This window comes from Erinaceus europaeus, chromosome 3 (genome assembly GCF_950295315.1).
Source record: "Erinaceus europaeus chromosome 3, mEriEur2.1, whole genome shotgun sequence".
Classification (NCBI taxonomy): domain Eukaryota; kingdom Metazoa; phylum Chordata; class Mammalia; order Eulipotyphla; family Erinaceidae; genus Erinaceus; species Erinaceus europaeus.
Window position 1 is genome coordinate 99,303,937 of NC_080164.1, and position 24,529 is coordinate 99,328,465.

General features: G+C 39.0%; 2 protein-coding genes across 2 annotated transcripts; one reads left to right on the top strand and one right to left on the bottom strand.

Annotated features, from left to right (window-relative positions):
* Positions 1-20,707: 20,707 nt before the first annotated feature.
* Positions 20,708-21,889, bottom strand: LOC132537589 (V-type proton ATPase subunit H-like). The gene has a single exon (XM_060188442.1). It carries the CDS (start codon positions 21,887-21,889, stop codon positions 20,894-20,896), a length of 996 nt encoding a protein of 331 aa, XP_060044425.1. The 3' UTR covers positions 20,708-20,893.
* Positions 21,780-22,563, top strand: LOC132537590 (V-type proton ATPase subunit H-like). The gene has a single exon (XM_060188443.1). It carries the CDS (start codon positions 21,988-21,990, stop codon positions 22,561-22,563), a length of 576 nt encoding a protein of 191 aa, XP_060044426.1. The 5' UTR covers positions 21,780-21,987.
* Positions 22,564-24,529: the final 1,966 nt, after the last annotated feature.

The window sequence follows — 24,529 nt, forward strand, 5'->3', positions numbered from 1 at the left end:
TGTATATATACCACAATTTTCTCAGCTACTTATCTGTTGTTGGACACCTGGGTTGCTTTCAGGTTTTGGCAATTACAAACTGTGTTGCTATGAACATAGGTGTATACAGACCTTTTAAATGAGTGTGTTTGAATCCTTAGGTTTTTGTTGGGCAGTATGCCAGCTTCCCCCTACTTAACTGCAGTCTATTTACATAACCAGTTACCTAAGAACTGCCCTGCCTGCAGGGCACTGGTTCAATCCCCACTGGTTCAAACTGTCTTTTTGCTCCGCCCCCTCTCCCAGTCACACCCTGATTTCCACCACTCTCTTTTCACTCCACCCTCTCTACGTCACATCCTGTTTCCACCCTACTTGATGAGTATAAATACAGCTGTTCTTCTGAAGTAAACACACTTGGGATTGCCTTCCAGCTCAGAGAGTCCCAGAATCGCTCTCCTGCGACACTAGCCCTGTACGAGTTCCTGATACCTCTCCCACGCAGCATCCTAGGTTGGCTCCAGTTGAATTCTCTCCAACCCAGAGAGCACTTGCTTGGGAAGAAGCACCCTCAGGCTGTCCCAGCATGTGGTGCCCGGAACAGGGACACGTAAGCCGCAGACTTGCGAGAAGACATCCCAAATAAGTATACACCATTTGGGTATCTGCAACCTCGTGTTAAGGCACTGTGATTCTTTTTTTTTTTTTTTTCTATCTTATTATTTTCCTGAGACCTCTTGTCAAGCTCTTGTCAGGTACCTATGATGCAGCCCTATGCAGCTACCCTACATAAGCGAAAAGGGGCTTGCTTTCAGTGTAGTCGCCAAGGGTATTGGCATAACCAATGTCCAGAAAATAAACTGTGACCCTGCCTCCAGTCAGGGAACCAGAGACCCCGAATGCCTTGTCCCAGATACCAGAAAGGGTTTCATTGGAGAAGAGATTTTTGGTCAAGGTTCCATAGGAATGGCACACCCCTGCCAAATGTAAACAGGGATTTAAACTAGGTGTGGGGCATCCTTTAGCCCCGCCTTCAAGAGGGAATGAAGCAGGTCGCAAACTTGGTGCCACACCCTCCTTCCATAAACAGAAGCCCAGCTTGGGACCCAACCCATCGCTCTGCCCACCACACCATGTAACATTGACAGAGGGTGAGTGGAAGGAGGAACATGCAGTGTGTGGGAACTTCCAGCATAGAAATAAACAGCTGGAGCAAGAAAAAGATTAGGAATTCAGAGCCTTAGATTTTGTGGACCACCCAGTTTTAGAAAGGGGTAACCCAAATATGACAATAAGGATTGGTAATACTCCTTTTAAGTGTTTGATTGACACAGGGGCAGAGAAGACAATCTTAAGACAAGCAGAGGTTCCCCAGAGTTGGGAACTCCTCCAAGGACCATATTCACATGGCATTGGAGGGTTGACTCAAGCATTCCTCACAGGAGATACCCTTGTGTGGGAAGATCCAGAAGGGACTACCGGATATTTTCATCCTTTAATAGCTGATATAAGCACCAATTTCTTGGGGAGAGACTTGCTAGAATCTCTGGATATAGTAATATCCTCAGACACCACCGCAGGGCACCACACTCACTCCTGTGAGACTACTAGAACTGATCAGCACCCCCAATACTAACTGTCACTGTTCGTAACAGAACTCCCTGCTTAGATTGGCTTTCTAACAAGCCTCTCTGGCTGGAACAGTGACCTTTGCCTAGGGAGAAACTAGATATTTTAAAAGAGCTCATCTGAGAGCAATTGTCCTTGGGACACATTCGTCATTCCCGGAGCCCATGGAATACTCCTGTCTTTGTGATTGAAAAGCGCATGGGAAAATGGACCCTCCTCCAAGATCTTTGTGCAGTTAACAAAACCATGTAGGTTTAGGGCTCCCCCCAAAGGGGTTTGCCTCTTGATTCTGCAATCCCCACAGGAATTTAAATCATAGCTATTGATATACAGGATTGTTTTTTATCTATTCCCTTGCACCCGCAAGATTGTGAACATTTTGCCTTCTATGTTGCTTCTATTAATAAAGCCAGCCCTGCTGATAGATAGGTGGTACTGTCCCAGGGTATGGCCAATAGTCCTACTATTTGTCAAGAGGCTATTAAATCTGCCCTTTTTATGTATATTTATAAAGGCCTTAAAGTTTTTCATTATATGGATAACATGTTAATATGGGGAGAATTAGATACAGATATCTCCGCCCTACATGATTTTCTTATCTCTGCCTTAAAGAAAAGCGACCTTAATGTAGCTCCTGAGAATACAGCTAATCCCTCCAATATTTTTCTTAGGCTCACAGATTTCCCTAATGCAGATTTGTCCTTTAAAACCTTGTGTAACTTTTTCTTCTAATCTCCCTCTTGTTTCTTTACAAAGTTTTCTTGGAAATTTAAATTGGCTTAGGCAGTATATCTTTATCTCCCTACTAGCTGCCTGCAACCGCTGTTTGATTTGTTAAAAGGAAACAAACAGCCCTCTTCAAACCGTATGTTAACCCCAGAAGCCTCCTTGGCACTGGAAAGATTTAATACTGGTTATGTTTTCTGATCCATCCTCCACTCTATGCCTTTTGATGGGTGAGTTTACACCATTGACATTTATTGATATTACAGATTTAATGTATTGTGATGCCATTATTCAACAAATTTTTATTTGCTCTCATATACCACAAGTATTATGGTGATGTTCTTGTTTATGGAAGATCTATTAGAACCTCTTTCAGGGCAGGCTTGTTGACTCTTGCCTCCTTAACTGTTGTCCTTCTGAGAAGGTTTTGATCCCTCCATCTAGTTTGAATGAAAGACTAGCAGGCTATATTATCCTTGGTTGAAACCCTTTTTCATTCAGGGCTTGATAGATATCTTGCCATTCTCTTCTGGCTTTTAGAGTGTGAGTGGAGAAGTCTGCTAATAGTTTTATGGGTTTTCCCCTAGTGTGACTTTTTGTTTTTTCTCTTGCAGCCTTTAGGATCCTTTCTTTATCCTTAGTTCTTTTCACTGTAACTATGATGTGTCTGGTGTCTTCAGATCTGGGTTGGTTCTGTTTGGGACTCTTTGGGAATCTTGAATCTTAATGTCCTTTCTGTTGTTCAGGTCTGGGAAGTTTTCTTTTATTATTTCTTCTAGAATGTTTACTTCCCCTTCCTCTCTTTCTTCCTCTGGCAGGCCAATTATATGAATGTTATTTCTTTTGAGATCATCCCATATGTCTCTGTTGTTGTTTTCAGTGTCTCTCAATCTCTTTTTAAGCTCTTTCACCTCTTTCTTAGTTTTCTCTAGCTCATCCTCTGTCTGGCTAATTCTGTTTTCTGCTTCTGTTAGTCTGCTTTCCCTTCCCTCGGTTTCTTTCTTCAGTTCATCTATTTCAGCTTTCAGTTCTCTAATCACCTCGAGGTAGCTAGTATTTTCCTTGAGGGTCTCAACTGTTGGTTCCCTAATTCTGCTAGCCCTGTCCTCCATAGTTGTCTTCATTTCTTTGATTATTAAGTTTACTATTGCTTGCATACTTTTCTTATCTATGGTTACTTCTCACTGATTTGTAGTTTCTTTTGGGCTCCTGTCTTCATTCATTATAGTAGCAGTTTGCTTTTGGTTTAACCATATTTTATTGATTTTTAAAAATTTTTATGTTCTGTTGTTCTTCAGTTGTTGTGTTTTGAGTACAAGCCTCACTCTACTAAATACCTTTATGACAAATATAATTCAGAAATTACAATAGTAACTGAAGCCCGGATTGAAGCAGTTTGACCAATAATAGCCAAACAATGCCTCCAGTCCAAGAAAAAAATAGCAATCAAATCCAAATGAAGAAAAAAAGACACAGGAAAAAAGGCATTCCAATAATAGACAATTATGCAAATCTACTGTCCACTGTAAATTCTAGAGGTAGCAAGAGAAGAAAGGGAAGTAGGGAAGAGACACACACAATAAGATTCCTCTCTGAGTCAGATTTATCCCCCCAAATATTTCAAAAATGAGTATCAGTGAATTCAGAAAGCAGAAGAAGGAGGAAGGAAGAAAAAAAGACAAGAATGAGAAAAATAAAGAAAAAATAGTAGTTAAAGGAAAGAGGGGTTTTTTTGTTTGTTTTTTATTAGCTAGAGGAGGGAGAAGGGGGAGAGTGGATAGAGGAGATAGGTAGAGTGAAACAATTTCCTTTTACAATGGATAGGACACCCAGTAACCTAGCAATGGAAGGTACACAAAAAGTTAATTTTGGTCAACCTGAAGAAGGGGGGTAAGGGACACACACACACACACATATATATAATAGTAAAATAGAATAGAGTAAAACACCCCAACAGTCAGTCTGCTGCTTGGACGGCTCCAGATTGGCTCAGGCAGCCTGAGAAAAGACAGCCAATTGTTAACGAAAAAAAAAAAGAAAGAAAAAAAATACCCTCCAGGTAATCTTTCCCAGGTGGGTTGACACTCTGATTGGTCAGATATATTGTCACTCCAACTGATCTTGAAAAGAAAAAAAAAAGAGCAAAGGAAATCAGAAAGCAAAAGGATTAGAGTCATAGTCTTGGTGAGCCAGGAATCTTGGTAAAGAAAAAAGCTCAGTGGGGAGCCTGCTAATTAGTAGCTGCTCTCCAGCTCCTGGGGTCTGGTTATAGGGTGGGAGAGAAGGGTGCACTTCAGAAAAAATTTTTAAAATCCTGTCTTTTTTCTCTGTTTTCTAACCCAAATTGAGCTATAGTCACCTCCTTGGTATCACACTTAGGACCCCTTATTCATTGTCCTGCTGAGGGCCAGTTATCCTACCCTTTCCAGCAATTGTTGTTGAAGCTCATGCCAGCAGCTGCCTCCAAGTCATCATCCCCCCCCCCATAAATATTCTTATCCCCCAATTCCCTTTGATATAAAGTATAAGGGGCAGGCAAGAATTCCATATTAACTCTGGCATTTTTTTTTAATTATTGATAATATGTTCCTTTTTCCTACAAGACTTGTATGAGTTAAATTTCACATACTCTCAAAATATGTGTTAGAATATATCACCCACAACCATATTCCCTTACCATGGGGCTCTGGAGCCCCTGGCCACCTTTAATGCCTCCCTCCATCCTCTCTCAGTCCTCTAACTTCAGGTCTGCTGATGCAGGCCTAGGATTTATGTTTTGTCCTATCTTTACTCTGCTTCTTAAATTAGACAGATGAGTGACTCAGGTAATTGTTTTTCTCCATATGTTTTATTTCACCTAGCACAGTCCTCTTCAGTTGGATCCATGCTGTAGCAAAATACAAGATCTTCTATTTGGTTGTGTAATGTAATTGGCTGGTGATGATGTCAGCCTAATGGTACTTGCAAGTAGCTGGAAGTCCAGCCTTCTTTGCCTGAATGCATGCAGTGACTGGATGCTCATGGAGGAGGCGGTGCCAGGGAGTTACTGGTTTTCGGGGTATCTCTCTCTCTCTCTCTCTCTCCAGCGGGGTGGTCTCCAGGGGAAAGGTAATGGGCTGGTTCTTTCTCGCTCACGACAGGGGTTACACGAAGTAAAAGACACCAGGGGACTCTTAGCGTGCCTAGAATCTGAGTCCTAGAATCCCAGAATCCTTAGAATCTGTTTATTAGCAAAGTGGATATGAGTTAAATAGAAAAGCAATGGAGGTAATTACTGAAATATGTCAGAAATTACAGGTTTCTTAATAGTCAGCATGCCCCTAAGGTAGGGGGCTGGTATGACAGGAATTGATGAGATACAAGACAGTTATTCTCCATGACACAAGCAACTTAATTATCCAAAGGTAATTGAGAGAAGCATAGGGGTTAAACCCGTAGGGTGAGTCAAAGAGAAGATGAATATAAAAAAGCCATATAGTTTGGAATTTCTCTTGTCTGGGGTCTGAGGTGTGTGATGAAGTGTGTGATAAGGTGTGTTCTTCTGTGATCAGAAGGTGACTTTGAATAAGTGAATCTGTGGCCATGTGGCCTGCAGTTAATGGAGGGAAGTACTGGGGTTTCTGTGGGCCTGAGAGTCAAGAAGGAAAGAACCAAGTCTGAGTTTTCCCCCTTATGCTCACCTTGGTTGAGAGAGACTTACCAAGAGGTTATCTTCTCAGACCTCCATCCAAAGACAGGGGTGGTTCTCCCTAAGCTCTATCAGGCTTACACATGGTCCCAACAACTGGTATGGCATTTCAAGATTCCTGACGGTATGATGGTGCAAAGGATGGCTAACAAACACATGAAAAATTGCTGCAGGTCGCTGATTGTCAGAGAAATTCAAATAAAGACAAAACTGAGATGCCACCTCACCCCTGTGATAATAGCATACATCAAAAAGGACAGCAGCAACAAATGCTTGGAAAGGCTGTGGGGACAGAGGAACAGTTCTGCACTGCTGGTGGGAATGTAAATTGGTCCAACCTCTGTGGAGAGAAGTCTGGAGAACTCTCACATGGCTAAACATGGACCTTCCATATGACCCAGTAATTTCTCTCCTAGGGATATACCCCTCAGACTCCATAACACCCAAACAAAAAGAAATGTGTACAGCTATGTTCATAGCAGCACAATCTTTATTATTCCTTAACCCTCTGGGAATATGGACCTAGGGACATTGTGGGATGCAGAAGGTGGAAGGTCTGGCTTCTGTAATTGCTTCCCTGCTGAACATGGGCATTGATAGTTCAATCCACACTCCCAGCACCTCTCTCTCGTTCTCTAGTGGGGTGGGGCCCTGGGATATAGTATACATTGGTGGAGTCTTGCTGAATGAATAATGGTATAATGGTAGCATCTGAACATGCTGCCTGAAAAGTGTTAACATATAAAGCTGTGCAAATTGTTGACTAATCATGAACCTAAAGATTTGATTGCAGATGAAGAATTGGGGTCTTCATTTTGGAAATAGCTCAGAGGTCTATTTTCTATATAATTCCAAAGTGCCCATGACTATCCTAGTTTTTTTTTCTGAGCCTGACATCTGATATGCAGGTGGACCTAAGTTATTATCTGGGGAGATCATGTCATGGCTAGAAAAAAGGGCTAGAAAGCTGGATCAGGGACAAGAATAGCTCCCAAATATGGAGAAGATATATTAATATTATTGACTGTAAATCTTATTGATTTGATTGGGGCCCATATTATGCATAGGAGCCTATGTAGCCTCTGTATCCATGTAAGTCTGAACTCCTGTGATCATGAGTAGAAGTGCTCCAAGCTGTTCCAATTTCAGGACCCATCTTCCTCAGGTGGTAGATAGAGTATGTTAACCAGCCTCCCTTCAGAGGATGGAACATTCTCTACCACTATTGATCCACATTGAAAGCAATGTCCTATAGGTGCCCCCAAAGGAATCCATTATGTTGTTCCTAATAGAGATGAGCAGTGATAATGGAGAGAGGGATCTATCTGAGGTCTAGGCCCATCATGAATGTGTTGAAATATGAGACTTACTGACTAGGGCCCCAGCTGTTGGGGTGGCCTGATAGTTATTAAAAATTTATTATTAAAGTATGCCAGTCTCTTGCCCTCATTCAGCTTTTGTGGTCCTTATTTTGATAAGATTAGCTTTGGAGTGACTAAGGGAAGTGTAATAGGAAGTAGGTGTGGAAGGTATCTAGGTCTAATTATAAACTATTTTGTTAGTCACTTTAAGGTGTCTTTTTATGTCTTTATACTTGCTTCATTTATCGACTCATTGCAAACTATTGTGCACTTTTGCTTTCAGGTATATATTTTCCCCTAATATTTGGATACATGTGTTCATCTGCCCTATTTCATGGGACCTGGTCTATATCTAGGTTTTGGGGCTTTGTCAGGATATGAACCACCGGAAATGGAATTAAGGCATCCTATTAGAAAGAAAATGTCTCACTGGAGTAATGAGACTGAAGGATTGACATTACAGGCCTGACGTCTCTGAACACATTCTGAAATGAAGCTTGCCAAGATGGTTCTCATTGCACTGATTAGGTTGGGATCAGCAGATGCAGTATCAGTTGGTATGAATTAAGAGAAGATGAAGGAAAGTGAGCTGCACACTAGAAGTTCCAGGACTGGGAGAAATAACAGGGAATAATGAATTTAAGAATATTGAAAAAGACAAATCTAGATTAGAGATATTAGGTAATTTCAGGGGAAGGGTTAAGTACACCTGGTTAAGTACACATATCACAGTGCAAAACTAACTTTTCACTAACTTTTCTTACACTATGTTAGTTCTGAATTCATATTATGTTTAAACTAGTAATCTACTGTTCAGTGATTATTCCAGGGTTGCTTTTATGGTCATCATTTGCACCAATGGAGAATTATCATATGACATTTGGATTACCATTTAAACTTATGTCATTTCACATTGATTTCCTTTTGTTTATTTTACCATGTGAGGAAAAGCAATATTTAGCAGGGGAAGTGGATTTTTTTTTTCCAAAGGAAATGTTGGAACTGAATTTTCTGGCTCTTTGAGTCTATTTTCCCTTTAACAGAGAATAAGTCAAAGAATATTCATCTTCTAGTTATGAGATTGTAATTTCTGGCAGTCTATTGTATAGGATTGTTATTATGTTCAATAACAGCATGTGCATATAGGCCATTTTATAAGTTTAAGGGTGTTGATTTTGAATATTTATACATTTTTTAACACAGTTATCACTATGGTATTGGTTAAAACAGCCATTGTGTCACATAATTAGTAGATTTTCTGATGAAACCTTTTAAGATCTGGTATCTTAGCAACCTTGGATTTTATAATATTTGGGCTTTGCTAAAAAATCAGTAATTATGTGGCATGCTGCTTTAAAATTACATAATGTTACATGTTGACTACATATCGAGAGTGAGAGAAAGAGAGAGGTAATAGATCATTAAAACCATTTAAGGGCTTTAAGTAGTTTAAAACCTAGTTGAACACCATTTCATAATGTTCAAGGACCCAAGTTCAAGTCCTCAGTCCCAACTTGCAGGGAGAAATCTTTACAAGTGGTAAAACAGTGATATAGCATTTCTCTGTTTCTTTCTGCCTGTTTATTTCTTACCTCCCTATGACTGTCTCTCTCTTTTTTGTATTTTATTTATTATTAGATAGAGACAAAAAAATCAAGAGAGAAGTGGTAGATAGAGAGGGAGAGAGAAAGAGAGACACCTGTGTCACTGTTTCACCACTTGTGAAGATTGCCCCCTACATATGTGGACCAGGGACTTGAACCTGAGCCTTTGTGCACTGTAATATTTGCATTCAACTAGGTATACCACTGTCTGCCCCCCCTCCTTATCAACTTCCCTTTATCTTTAGCCAACAAATATTAGATAAATAAAGTGGAAAAAAGGACAATAAAGCCATTTAATTATTGTAATAGCGCCAGGGGAAAAATAAGGAGTCTACAAGACACCATACTTCATATATCAATATATTAATGTCCTAATATATTAAGATGTATCTGCACCACACTGTCATTTGCATAACTTCCATGCCTTATGAGGATCTGGTAATCTCAGAGTTTCATTCATTGTGCTAAATGCTAGAAATAAGACCTAAATATGACAGATATATATCAGAAAGAAATCGCCTTGTACCAAAGTAAAGAACTCTGGGAGGGGGGATGGTTCAGTTCCTGGATCATGATGGTCCAGGAGGACCTAGAGAGGATTGAATTGTTATGTGAAAAACTGAAAAAATGTTACACAGGTACAAATGATTGTATTTTACTGTTGACTGTAAACCATTAATCCCCCAGTAAAGAAAAATAAAGTAAAAGGAAAGAAATCACATTGTCTTGAAGGAAACAAAGGAATGAACAGTATTACCAAAAACTATCACTAACATTATTTTGAAAGATAGTTGGAAAATCTTTCTAGGTAATTCCTATCTGGGATGATATAATGGATCAGTAAGACAATTGCAGTTTGGAGACACAGTAATTGAATAGGGAATGGAGGTCATTTCTGACAGAGAATACAAAATGAAAAAGCATTAGTTTATTCATTTTGCCACCAGAGTGATCACAAGGACTAGTAATATGCATGGCTCCATCACTCCCAGTGACCATATATATATATATATATTTTTTTTTTGCTTTCTTTTTGATAAGGAGAGAGAGAGAGAAGACTTTCCCCATCTGCAGGGGGAAAGCTTCTTGAGTGGTGGAGTAGTGCTGCTGTTGTCTTTGCTTTTTTCCCTCTCCCTCCCTCTTTTCCGTCTCTCCCTCCCTCTCATCCTCTCCCTATCTCCTCCTCTTCCTCCTCTTCCTCTCTCTCTTCTTTTCACTCTCTTTTCTCTCCTCTTCTCTCGGCTTTCTCTCCCTTTCCTTCTTCTTTATTCCCTCCCTTTCTGTACCTGCACTTGGTAATGCATGTACTCTACATGGTGCTTCACTACCCAGTCCTGGAAAAGTACTTAAAGATGAATAGACAGCATGATCTTTCTGGGAAGCATCACCGGTAATTCAATCAAACAATTACTTCAGAATATTTTTGACCACTGGATGCCAGGAACTGTTTTTAAATGTCTGGCTCTTAAAGATTAGAAGATTAGATTTACATTTGTTCAGAAACTGATCATCTATCCCTTTGATCAGATTATCACAATGTATATCACTTCCCAGATTCTGAAATAGCTCTGCCAGCTTTTACTTACTTTGTGCTGTCACTGTGTTAGAAACATATATCAACTTAGACAATCTCGCTAACAGCTGAATTTGGAATTCCTCCTCAGTAACTCAACTGAAAAGTAAAGACATTCCAAAATAATTACCTACTTTAGACAGTTAATTCAGAGACTCTTGAAACCTAAGAGTTCTTTTCAATAGCAAAAGAATAGCAATTTTGTATTAGTTTGTAAGAAGTGATGTCCACTTTAGTAACTTAAAACAACACAAATGTATCATATAATTCTATTAAACAGCACATTCAAAGTAAGTATTGTTGGATAAAGTGAGGTAGCAGCAATGTTACACTCCTTTCTGAGTTTCTAAATTCCTGACTCCATGTTCCTTCCTCCTACTGGATCAGCTTCTTGCTTCGATCATCACATCTGGGTTAAGTGCACAGATTACCAAGTACAAGGACCATGTTACAGCCCCCACTCTCCACCTATAGATGGTACACATCAAAAGCAGTGAAGCAGGTCTGCAGGTGTGTCTCTGTCTAGCTCTCACTCTATCTCCCTGTCCTCTTTCACTTTCTTTCTATCTTTGTGGCTGGGAGGTGGTGCACTGATTGAGTGCACATGGTACAATGTGCAAGGAACTAGGTTGGAGCCCCTGGTCTTCACTGCAGAGAGAAGCTCTGGTTTGTGGTGGTGCAGGGGATTAAACCTGGGACTTTGGAGCCTTAGTCATGAGAGTTTCTTTGAATAACTACTATGTTATCTATCCCCACCCTTTGGTTCCCATTTTGTTAATACAAAATAGTCCTCAAGATATTTTATTCCACTTCCAATTTCTACAAAACCCTATCAACTTTTCTTTAAATTTATTATTTATATAAGAAAGGATAAATTAACAAAACCATAGTGTAGAAGGCGCACAACTCCACACAATTCCCATCACCCAATATCCATATCCCATAACCTCCCCAATAGCTTCCCCATTCTCTATCCCTCTGGGAGCATGGAGCCAGTGTCTAGGGTTACAGACCGTGGAAGGTCTGGCTTTTGTAATTGCTACCCCGCTGAACATGGGCATCGACTGGTCGATCCATACTCCCAGTCGGCCTCTCTCTTTCCCTAGTAGGGTGGGTCTCTGGGGAAGCAGAGCTCCAGGACATATTGGTGGGGTCTTCAGTCCAGGTAAGCCTGGCCGGCACCTTGAGGGTATCTGGAACCTGGTGGCTGAAAAGAGAGTTAACATACAAAGCCAAACAAAATGTTGAGCAATCATGGACCCAAAGGTTGGAATAGTGGAGAGGAGGTGTTCAGGGGTACTCGCTGCAAACTATGCTGTACTTCTGCTTTTAGGTATATATTTTGCACTTGTTTATAGATACGTGAAACATATGCTCTCTCTCACAGAACCTGGTGTATATCTAGGTTTTGGGACTTTGTTAGAAAGTGATCCACCTGGGATGGATTTAGAGAATGCTATGAAAGGAGAGGTCTCACCAGAGTAATGAAGCTGAAGGGTTGTCATTACACACCTGAAGTCTCTGGACACAGTTGGAGCTGAAGCATGTTGAGGTGGCAATCGTTGCATTGATGTGGTTGCGATCGGCTGATGCAATATTATTTGATATGGATTGGGAGAGGCATGCGGAAAGTGGGCGCTATCCTCAGGTTCCAGGACTGGGATAAATACAGGTTCTACAGTGGAGATGTGAGGTTCCTGCTGTCTTAGGGTTCAGAAAGACAATGGGTAGTTAATGTTATCATCACATTATTTGGTAATTGGGTTAACTTTGAAAAGTCCTTTTGTTATGATTTGCTGTATACTACCCAGTATCTTGTAAATAGCTGTGCCACTGGTTGCCTCTAATCTACTTGGTCTAAGCTTTTGAGAGAGTCTGCATATTAGATACACAAACAATATATTAAGAAGACTCAGTCTGTGTTTTAAAAACCTTGAGACATACAATTAATTTTTCCCCTCTCATATTAATTAACTAGTTATTTATATGACTACACTTTAGTAGGAGTGTACATAAACACCATTCCCACCACCAAAAGACTCTGTCCCACCACCCACACACCGCCGCCCCCCACCGGCCCAGGAAGCCGCATGTCTACCCCTCACCACAGGGTTTTTACTTTGGTGCCCTCCTTTCAATTTAGTCAGATACTGCTTTTAGTTTCCCTTTCAGATCTTCTCTCAAATTCTGTTGATGAGTGGGATCATTCCATGCTCATCTTTATCTTTCTGACTTAGCTCACTTAACATAATTCCTTCTAGCTCTGTCCAAGATGGGTCAGAGAAGGTGGGATCATTGTTCTTGATAGCTGAATAGTATTTCATTGTGTGTATATACCACAGCTTTCTCAGCCACTCATCTGTTGTTGGGCACCTGGGTTGCTTCCAGGTTTTAGCTATTATGGATTGTGCTGCTATGAACATAGGAGTACACACCTCTTTTTTGGTGGGTGTTATGGAGTCCTTGGGATATAATCCCAGGAGAGGAATTACTGGATCATATGGAAGGTCCATGTCTAGCCTTGTGAGAGTTTTCCAGACTGCTCTCCACAGAGGCTGGAATAATTTACGTTCCCACCAAAAATGCAAAAGAGTTTCTCTTACCTCACAGCCTCTCCAGCATTTGTTGCTGCTGTCCTTTTTGATATATGCCATTCTTACAGGAGTGAGGTGGTATCTCAATGTCATCCTAATTTAAATTTCTCTGACAATCAGTCACCTAGAGCATTTTTTCATATGTTTGTTAGCCTTTTGGATTTCCTCTGAGGTGAATGTTTTGATCATATCCTCTGCCCATTTTTGGATGGGGTCATTTGCTTTTTTGGTGCTAAGTTTGCTGAGCTCTTTATATATTTTGGTGATTAGTTTCTTGTCTGATGTATGGCATGTGAAGATCTTCTCCCACTCTGTGAGGGGTCTCTTTTTTGTTTAATAGTTTCTTTGGATGTGCAGAAGCTTTTCAATTTGATGTAGTCCCATTGGTTTGTTTCTGCTTTAGTCTTCCTTGCAATTGGGTTTGATTCATCAAAGATGTCCTTGAGGTGTAGGTGGGAAACTGTTTTACCAATGTTTTCCTCTAAGTATTTGATTGTTTCTGGTCTAACATCCAGGTCTTTGCTCCATTTGGAGTTGATTTTTGTTTCTGGTGAGATAAAGTGGTTCAATTTCATTCTTCTGCATGTTACAACCCAGTATTCCCAGCACCATTTATTGAAGAGAGCCTCCTTCTTCCATTTAATGCTTTGGCTCCCCCTTATCAAAGATTAGATGTCCACAGGAGTGGGGTTTTAGATATTGGTTTTCAATTATGTTCCATTGGTCTGTGTGTCTATTTTAGTTCCAGTACCATGCTGTTTTGATGATGATGGCATTATAATATAGCTTGAGATCTGCGAGTGTGATACCTCCGTTTCTGTTTCTTTTCCTCAAGATGGTTTTGGAAATTCTAGGTGTTTTCTGGTTCCAGATAAATGAATGTAGTTTTTGTTCTATTTTCTTAAAAAGGTTTGGTGGAACTTTGATGGGTATTGCATTAAGTTTATATATGGCTCTGGGGAGAATATTCATTTTGATGATATTTATTCTTCCAGTCCATGAGCATAGGATGTCTTTCCATTTTTTGGTATCAGTTTCTATTTCCTTGAGTAGCGACTCATAGTTTTCAGCATACAAATCTTTCACTTCTTTGGTCAACTTTATTCCTAGGTATTTGATTGATTTTGCTGAAACAGTAAATGGGAGTGATTTCTGGATGCCTTCTTCTTCAGATTTAGTGTTTGCATAAACAAATGCCACTGATTTTTGTACACTGATTTTGTAGCCTGATACTTGCTATATTGCCTAATAACTTCCAGTAGTTTTCTGCTGGATTCTTTAGGTTTTTCTATGTATATTATCATATCATCTGCAAATAGTGAGAGTTTGACTTCTTCCCTTCCAATTTGTATTACTTTAATTTCTTTCTCTTGCTTGATTGCTATGGCAAGAATTTCAAATACTATGTTGAAGAGTAATGGTGACAATGGACATTCCTATCTTGTCCCCAATCTGAGAGGGAATGCTTTCAGCTTCTGTCCATTGAATATGATGTTGGCTGTAGGTTTGCTATATATAGATTCCACTATCTTGAGGAATTTCCCATCTATTCCCATTTTTTATTCTAGCATTTTGAGCATGAATGGGTATTTTATTTTGTCAAAGGCTTTCTCTGCATCTCTTGAGATAATCATGTGGTTTTTGGCTTTGCTTTTATTGATGTGGTGAATGACATTGATTGACTTACGGATGTTGAACCAGCCTTGCATTCCTGGGATGAATCCCACTTGGTCATGATGAATAATCTTTTTGATGTTCTGCTGTATCCTGTTGTCCAAGATCTTGTTTAATATATTGGCATTTATGTTCATCAGAGATATTGGTCTGTAGTTTTCCTTTTTTGTTGTGTCTTTATTAGCTTTTGGTATCAGGGTGATGTTGGCTTCAAAGAAGGTGGAAGGGAGTATTCCTGTTTCTTTAATCTTATGGAAAAGCTTAAGAAGTATGGGTACTAACTGTTTCCTGAAAGTTTTGTAGAATTCGTTTGTGAAGCCATCTGGTCCAGGACATTTGTTGTTGGGGAGATTCTTAATGACGGTTTCAATCTCTTTGTCTGTGATTGGTGCATTTAGGTTTTTGTAGTTCTTCTTGGTTCAGTTTTGGAAGGTCATATGTTTCTAAGAATTGTTCTTTTTCTTCCAGATTCTTTAGCTTGTTGGCATATAGTTCTTCATAGAAGTTTCACAGGATTCTCTGGATTTCTGTGGTGTCAGTTGTGATATCTTCTCCATCGTTTAAAATTCTGTTAATTTGAGTCTTTTTTCTTTTTTGTTATGTGAGTCTGGCTAAGGGTTTGTCAATTTTGTTTAATCTTTCAAAGAACCAACATTTGGCTTCATTGATCTTTTGTATGGTTCTTCTATTTTCGATGTTGTTTATTTCTGCTCTAAATTTAGTGATTTCTGTCCTTCTGGTTGCTTTACGGTTCCTTTGTTCCTCTTACTCTAAGTCCTTGAGGTGTGCAGTAAGTTCATTCATTTGTGCTGTTTCTTATTGTTTAATATGTGATTGTATGGCTATAAGTTTCCCTGTCAATACTGCTTTAGCTGTGTCCCAAATATTTTGATAGGTTGTGTCTTCATTTTCATTAGTTTCCAGGAACGTTTGAATTTCCTGTTTGAGTGAGTCTCTGACCCAGTGGTTCTTAAGGAGTATGTTGTTTAGTTTCCATATTCTGTGACTTTTCATAATTTTCTGTTTGTTTTTAAATGTTAGTTTTACTCCACTGTGGTCTGAGAAGATGCTTGGGATGATTTTGATGTTCTTGAATTTATTGATGCTGTCTTTGTGGCCTAACATGTGGTCTATCCTTGAGTATGCGTTATGTTGATTTGAAATGAATGTGTATTCCAGTTTTTTGGGGTGAAGGACTCTGAAAATGTCCTAGAGGTCTAATCTGTCCATCTCTTCATTTAATTCTCTTGTATCTTTGTGATTCTCTGCTTTGTTGATCTGTCTAACTGTGAGAGTGGGGTGTTATAGTCTCCCAATATTGTTGTATTACTATTGATGTATTTTTGAAGTTCTTTCAGCAGGTGCTTGATGTATTTAGATGGTCCCTCATTGGGTGCATAGAGGTTAATAATTGTTAAGTCTTCTTGGCTGATTGATCCCCTAATAATTATGTAATGTCCTTTCCTATCTTTTATTACTTTATATAATTTAAAATCTATTTTGTCTGAGATGTGAATGGCTGTTCCTGCCTTTTTTTGTGGTCTGTTAGCCTGTATAATAGTTTTCCATCCTTTCATTTTAAGTCCATGTTTATCTTGTTGTGACAGGTGGGATTCTTGCAAGCAGCATATGGTTGGGTTATGTTTTCTGATCCATCCCCCCACTCTCTGCCTTTTGATGGATGAGTTTAAGCCATTGACATTTATTGATATTATGAATTTAATGTATTGTAGTGCCATTACTCAACAAATTTTTATTTTGTCCGATATATTGCAAGTATTATAGTGATGTTCTTGTTTATAAGAGGTCTTTTAGAACCTCTTTTAGGGCCAGTTTGGTGACGGTTGCCTTCTTTAACTGTTGTTTGTCTAAGAAGGTTTTGATCTCTCCATCTAATTTGAATGAAAGTCTATCAGGATATATTATTCTTGGTTGAAACCCTTTTTCATTCAAGGCTTGATAGATATCTTGCCATTCTCTTCTGGCTTTTAGCGTGTGAATGGAGAAGTCTGCTGATATTCCTATGGTTTTTCCGCTGTATGTGATTTTTTGTTTTTCTCTTGCAACCTTTATGATCTCTTCTTTATCCTTACTTCTTTTCATGTAACTATGATGTGTCTTGGTGTCTTCAGGTCTGGGTTGATTCTGTTTGGGACTCTTGTGCCTCTTGGATCTTAATGTGTTTTCTGTTGTTCAGGTCTGGGGAGTTTTCTTCTATAATTTTCTCTAAAATGTTTATGTCCCCTTCCTCTCTTTCTTCCTCTGGCAGGCCAATTATACGAATGTTACTTCTTTTGAGATCATCCCATATGTCTCTGTTATTGTTTCAGTGTCTCTCAGTCTCTTTTTGAGCTCTTTCACCTTTTACTTACTTTTCCTAGCTCATCCTCTGTGACTAAAGAGTCATCATTAAAGTATGCTGGTCTCTTGCCCTTATTAAGCTTTTGTAGTCATTACTTTGACAAGGTTAACTTTGGAGTGACTGAGTGAAGTGTACTGGAAATTAGGTGAGGAGGGTATCTAGTTCTAAGTAGAAACTATTGCATTAGGTAATTTATGGTGTCATTTTAAGTCTTTCTATTTGTGTTCTTCATTTATTAACTTACTCAAACTATTGTGAACTTCTGCTTTAATCTTTTTTAAGTATCACCACCTTGCATGTCTGGGGCCCTTTATAATATAGGTTCAGTCTCCTATATAATCTTATACTAGAGCTGATAAGTGCTCCCCCATAGTCTTTTAAATTACTTTGATTTACTGGATAGATGAATTGAGAGAGAAGGGAATATAAGGAGAGAGACAAAGAGATATCTGAAGCCCTTCGCCACTTCTGAAACTTTCCCCCTGCACTAGGGGAGCAAGGGCTCAGACCTGGATCCTTGTGCACTGTGATGCATGTGCTTAACCAGGTGTGCCTCTACATGGCTCTCTGTCTTTCATTATTTTTTTCTCCATCTCTCTTCTGTCCCTATCTCTCTGTCTCTTCCCTCCCTCCCACCTGCCTCCCCTCCAACCCTTGGCTCCCTTTTTTCCTTCATTTTGCATTATCTCTTGCCTTAATAAATTAATAGATAAATATTTTTAGATGTTCTTTAGATAATTTCATACATATGTAGCCTGTTTGAGAACCACTCAAGGTAACTTTCAAACTATCCAGTTAACTATATATCAACAATCTATAGTCTGGGAAACTCAGGAGAAATAATTGCTACATGCTGTCATGCAAGCAGACTACTAATTATTTGTCCTTCAGTTGTATAGAGAGTGAGAAATGAACCTATGTGGAAAAGTAATTCACATTCAGACCATGGTCTGAAATAGACTCCATTAAGCATTCATGACAGAATAATTTTTTTTTTTACAAATATTTTAATAGAGAACTCTTTGAAAACTCCGATTTCCACAGTCCTAAAACACAATAGTATATAGACAAAGAATAATTAAATGATATTCTATAGAATCTATATAAATATAAGAACAAGCTGTATATGTGGATTTGTGATTTCATGGAAGCATGTTAGATTTCCCTGAATCCGTAAAATTGTATTAGAAAAGATGCCATGTTTATACCATATGTACATTTATATGCATATATAGGTTAATTTATATAAATTATGTGTGTATGTATGTAGAAGGAAGACTCAAATTATTCATTAAATTCTAAAATGTCTAAGAATTACAACTCTACCACTGCCTCACTCTCTTTTCCACTAAAATAAATAAATGTAAAGTAAATAAAAATTCCAAAAAACAATGAGGAAGGCTAGATAGAGAATAAAAGTTATACAAACAGACTTTCATATCTGAGGCCCAAAGTCTCAGGTTCAATCTCCTGCACCACCATAAGCCAGAGCTGAGCAGTACTATGGCAAAAACAAAACAAAAAAAAAACAAACAAACAAAAATGAAGAAAGGTGAACTGTTATTTGAGGTATTCTCAATTTTCAAATTAAACTATGAATTAAATTACACTATAAGAAATTTGTACCAGCACCACACAATTCTAATTCCATGTATAATTTCTTAAGCTGAATTTTCTTTGCATTTTACCAAGGGTGTCAGCTGAATGAAAATTTACCCGTCAATTCAACCATACATTCTCTTATTCGAATTTTCTCTGTTATTTAAGGAATTGCACTATTTTTTGTTCTTCCTAAGACATAGACTTGTTTATTATTTTAGGATATTGTGAATTCTTCAAGTGATGGTTTTTATTTTAGTATAAACATGCAGGAAGGACTCCCTGTAGAGAACTGATATCACCTCTGGCTATGAAACCTGAGAATATGAGCATCACTGACACATGAGAAAGATTGACAAGGGACAGTATTTCAAGTAGTCAGTAGTTATTTTTTAAGTTTCTTTTTTTTTTTTTCATGACTGTGGAAGCTAAAACTTCCTTCTCAATAAGATAATTGGTTCTAAGACCTTTCGGTAAGCTATTTCACCGATGGCTTAAAATATTACTGATCCAGGGGTCCAGGTAGTGGCGCAACTGGTTGAGCACATGTTACAATGCACAAGGATACAGGTTCAAGCCCCTGGTCCCCACCTGTAGGAGGAAAGCTTCACTAGTGGTAAAGCAGGGATATAGGTATCTCTCTGTCCCTTCTCCCTAAATTCTTGGCTGTATCTGTTAAATAAATAAAGATAATAAAAAAAAATCCTAATATTAATCAATGATGACACTACAAAGTTCTTGAAACACCAAGCTCTTTATAAAGGCAATGAAGATAAACATGATGTCTATACAATTATTTTCTTGTTGAGCTCTTAAGCCTTTGTGATATTTTAAAGAATATGCATTTCTTTTGTAAAATGTTAATATACTTTTATACATAATGAAAAATTTAGTTTAATTGAGAAATTATTGTGGTATGTTTTCTTCCTTTCTATTAATTAAATTTATTTATTTATTTATTTATTTATTTATTGCCTCCAGGGTTTTTTGCTGGAGCTCACTGCCTGCACTATGAACCCACTGCTCCTGGAAGCAGCCCCCCCATTTTTGTTGCCCTTGTTATTATTGTTGTCATTGCTGCCATTCTTGTTGGATAGGACAGAGAGATATCGAGAGGGGAGGGGGAGATAGAGAGGGGGAGAGAAAGATAGACATTTGCAGTCCTGCTTCACCACTTGTGAATTGACCCCCTCCCCCGCCAGTGTGGGCAGGAGCTCAAACAGGGATACTTAACACCAGTTCTTTCACTTTGAGCCATGTGCACTTAACTTGCTGTGCTACTGCCTGTCCCCAGTGTTCTGTTTTCTGAAGTGGCTTTATTGGGTAAAAAATAACTCACCAGCTAGGGCATGGGAGATGCTAGATCGAGGTACACTTCCTTGCTCTAGTGACTCTCATTTAGTATCTCTAGCTCAGTGAAAAACTCGTACTGCAAATGGTGGAATCACTAATGCATAAGGCTCTGCAGACACACACACACACACACACACACACACAAGTCTGACATTTGTTGAGTGTACATTGTATGAAATATTTTGTTACATTTTTGTCTTTGTCTTATTAGATAAATAATTTTACTATTGAGTCTAATTATCCAGTGTTACAATATGGGGGATTACTATGAACATCCTGAAGTGGAAACATATGATTGAGAAATACCATGTGTTTTGAATTTATGTGCAATTTAAGTTGAGAAGACAGGAACTCCTGAATGAGTCTCTTGAATGTTTGCCTCTCAAGCATTACATTCTTGTTGGGAATAAGATCTTGTTAAGTGCAAAATAAACTTTTTTTTTTTTTGGAGTGAGAATTCTTTAATAACTAGATTCATTCCCATGGGCCAATAAATACAGAAATTACAAGCAGTATATGTAACAGTTAATATTTTCAACACAGAAAGTACCTACTTTTACACAACTTAGCACGCAATCACTTTTATTTTTATCAGAAATCAGCATAGAGCAAAAGCTACACAACCTCAGAAAATTACAAGTAAAACAAAAATGTATTTATGATTGACTCTAACTATGGAGATTCCCACTCTAGGTGTCTTGTCTCGGGTGAAGTAGGAAGACTGGAGAGTCCAGGTTGAAAAGACCAGAGTTCAGCTTCGGGCAGCAGCAGTCTGGGGTTGCTCAGATTGGAGCTGTTTACCAAGATATTCCCAGTTGTGCACCATAAGTTTCTGCACAGCTAGAAGCGCGTTGTAGCGAACCTGCTGGTCTTCGTGGTGCATGTGGTTCATCACCAGCTGCTTCCCACCAAGCTGTTCAATAACCCGTTTGCCTCGTGGGTAATGCCTCACATATTCTCCGACATCGTGAGCAGCAACAGCTAAGACTTGTGGGTCATCTGACACCTCCAGAAGTTTCGTCAAAATTTTCAAGAGCTCATAATTCTTCTCATTTAGTCTCACAGCATTTTCTCTCCAAAATTTTTCTGACTTGTGCACAGGACTCCACTCCAATCTTCCAGATTTAAGTTCTGAACTGTACTCATCAAATGAGCTAAGGTCCTGAACACTCTCACCAAGTTTTTCCAAAAGAAATTTTATGTCTTCACTGTTATCTTCATCATCATACTTCTGCTGTTCCAGATTCTCCAGCTGTTTCAGAACTTTGCACTGAATCATAGCCAAAGCATACTCTTGGCGAGTTTCTCTTTCAGTTGATTTTTCTAAGAAATTACGGAATGCTGCAAGAATGATTCTTGTCACTTTCTCTTTGACAGATTCTTGAAGGATATCAGAGAGAACAGGAATGATGTTATAGCGCCTCAGGTGTTCACACATTTGAGGACTGAACGCCAGGAGCCATATCGAAAAAATCATTTGATACTGGAGTTGAAAGCCACACTTGTTACTCAAAACGCCCATTATGCAGTTTACCCCATCTGCTTCCACCCAGGCAAAGCGGTACTCATTGACCCGAAGCATCAGCTGCAGACATCCAGCAACGCACTGTACATACTGAGAGCTATCACTTGTGCTGCCCTTAACGTCTCCTTGGTGCGAGTCTTTACGTTTTCGGATGTTTTGAGTCTCCTGCTTCCACGCAGGCCTCCGGACGGGGCAGGAGACACCGACGTGACTCTGACTCATCCCCCAACCCGGCTGTGGTCCGGTAGCTCTGGACCGCCGCCCGCTCCCTGCTTCCTTGGGAAGATTCGTTGAAAACCATTTACGATCATAAAAGTTAGATGACCAAGATGGATATTCGGGGTGCTGTGGACGCTGCTGTTCCAACTAACATCATTGCTGCCAAGGCTGCAGAAGTTCGATCGAACAAAGTGAACTGGCAGTCCTATCTTCAGGGGCAGATGATTTCTGCTGATGATTGTGAATTCATTCAAAGGTTTGAAATGAAAAGAAGTCCTGAAGAGAAGCAAGAGATGCTTCAAACAGAGGGCAGTCAGTGTGCTAAAACATTTATAAATCTGATGACTCACATCTCTAAAGAACAGACAGTTCAGTACATATTAACTATGGTTGATGATATGTTGCAGGAAAATCACCAGCGAGTTAGTATTTTCTTTGACTATGCGAAACGTAGCAAGAATACTGCTTGGTCCTATTTTCTGCCAATGTTGAATCGCCAGGATCTCTTTACAGTTCATATGGCTGCAAGAATTATTGCCAAGCTAGCAGCTTGGGGAAAAGAGCTGATGGAAGGCAGTGACTTAAATTACTATTTCAACTGGATAAAAACACAGTTGAGTTCACAGAAACTGCGTGGTAGCGGTGTTGCTGTTGAAACTTTTTTTTTTTTAATGTAAGGTAGGTTTAGCTCTTGAAAAGATCACTGGGAGTCGGGCTGTAGCGCAGCTGGTTGAGCGCAGGTGGCACAAAGCACAAGGACCGGCATAAGGATCCCGGTTCCACCCCGCTCCCCACCTGCAGGGGAGTCCCTTCACAGGTGGTGAAGCAGGTCTGCAGGTGTCTATCTTTCTCTCCTCCTCTCTGTCTTCCCCTCCTCCCTCCATTTCTCTCTGTCCTATCCAACAACGACAACAACAATAATAACTACAACAATAAAACAACAAGGGCAACAAAAGGGAATAAATAAAATAAATATTAAAAAAATTAAAAAAAAAGAAAAGATCACCACCCAGAGAATCCATGTAAACACAGCTGTGCTGTTGAGGAAACAATTAGTGAAAGTGTATAATGGAGATTTATGTGACCTAGAGAAAGAAAATGCATGCTTAGTGTTTAGCCTTTAATATATGGAGTGTGCTTTATATCTGCTGATCAGAATCCCTTCAGGGGATTGCCTTTAATTTTCTTTCAGATGTAAATGAAATGGCTTCATTGAGTTGTAGACACTGGATAACTGGGCATTTTGGATAGGTCTTTGATATCTGAGATTATCCTCTAAAATAATTATAAGAAACACACACACACACACACACACAAACACATTGTTGTTACTTTTGTTTAAGCTTCCTTTCCCATGATAGTTATGGATTTATGAGTTCAGTATTTTAGATATCTATTTTCTTTACTCCAGAAAATACCCTAGTGTAAAGATTTATATGATTAAAAATAATTATTTTGGGACCAGGCTGTAGCTCACCTGGTTAGACACACACATTAAAGTGCACAAGAACCCAGGTTCAAGCTCCTGGTCCCACTACAGGGAGAAAACTTTGCAAGTGGTGATACAGGCCTGTAGGTGTCTTTCTTTCTTTTTTTTTAATATTTATTTTATTTATTTATTCCCTTTTGTTGCCCTTGTTGTTTTATTGTTGTAGTTATTATTGTTGTTGTCGTTGTTGGATAGGACAGAGAGAAATGGAGAGAGGAGGGGAAGACAGAGAGGAGGAGAGAAAGATAGACACCTGCAGACCTGCTTCACCACCTGTGAAGGGACTCCTCTGCAGGTGGGGAGCCGGGGTTCGAACTGGGATCCTTATGCCGGTCCTTGTGCTTTGCACCACCTGCGCTTAACCTGCTGCGCTACAGCCCAGCTCCTGTAGGTGTCTTTTTCTGTCTTTTTTCTAACTACCCCTACCTCCTCTCTCCATTTCTCTCTGATTCTGTCCAATAATAAAGAAATAGTAGATTAAAGAAAATAAAAACATAATTTTTATTTTTATCAGTTTAGTATCCACAATAAGATTGCACACTATATAGAGCTTTTATCTATATTACCAATAATCTAATCCCTTAAAGTTTCACCTCTTACCAACATCTCCTCTCAGTGTCTCCTAATATCTTGCATTCATATTAGACACTTATTAAATCTATTATTCACTATTATTGCCTTATTATTTATTAGAGTGCAAAGTTTACATTGAGATTGATAAATGCATAATGCCACTAATATACTACTACAGTATCATTTTAAATGATTTTACTATTCTAAAAATTTTCTACACCTGATTATTTAATTTTTTAAATTATATTTTTTATTGGATAAAGGCAGTCAGGAATAAAGAGGGAAGGGGGACACAAAGAGATACCAGTAGCACTTCTTTACCACTTACAAAACGTACTCCCTACAAGTGGGGTCTAGGGGCTTGAACACAATATATACATTCAACCAGGTGCACCACTACCCAGCTATGACAATTTAGTTTTTTCTATATTGACATAAATTATTTTTTCCATTGTTTCTTCTGTAACTATCAAATACTTAGAGGAAAAATTTTAATCTAAATGTTATAATCATGTTCAATGGCCAAAAGTTATAGTCAAAAAGTTCAATTGCAAGGAAGACAAAAGTAAAAACAACAACAA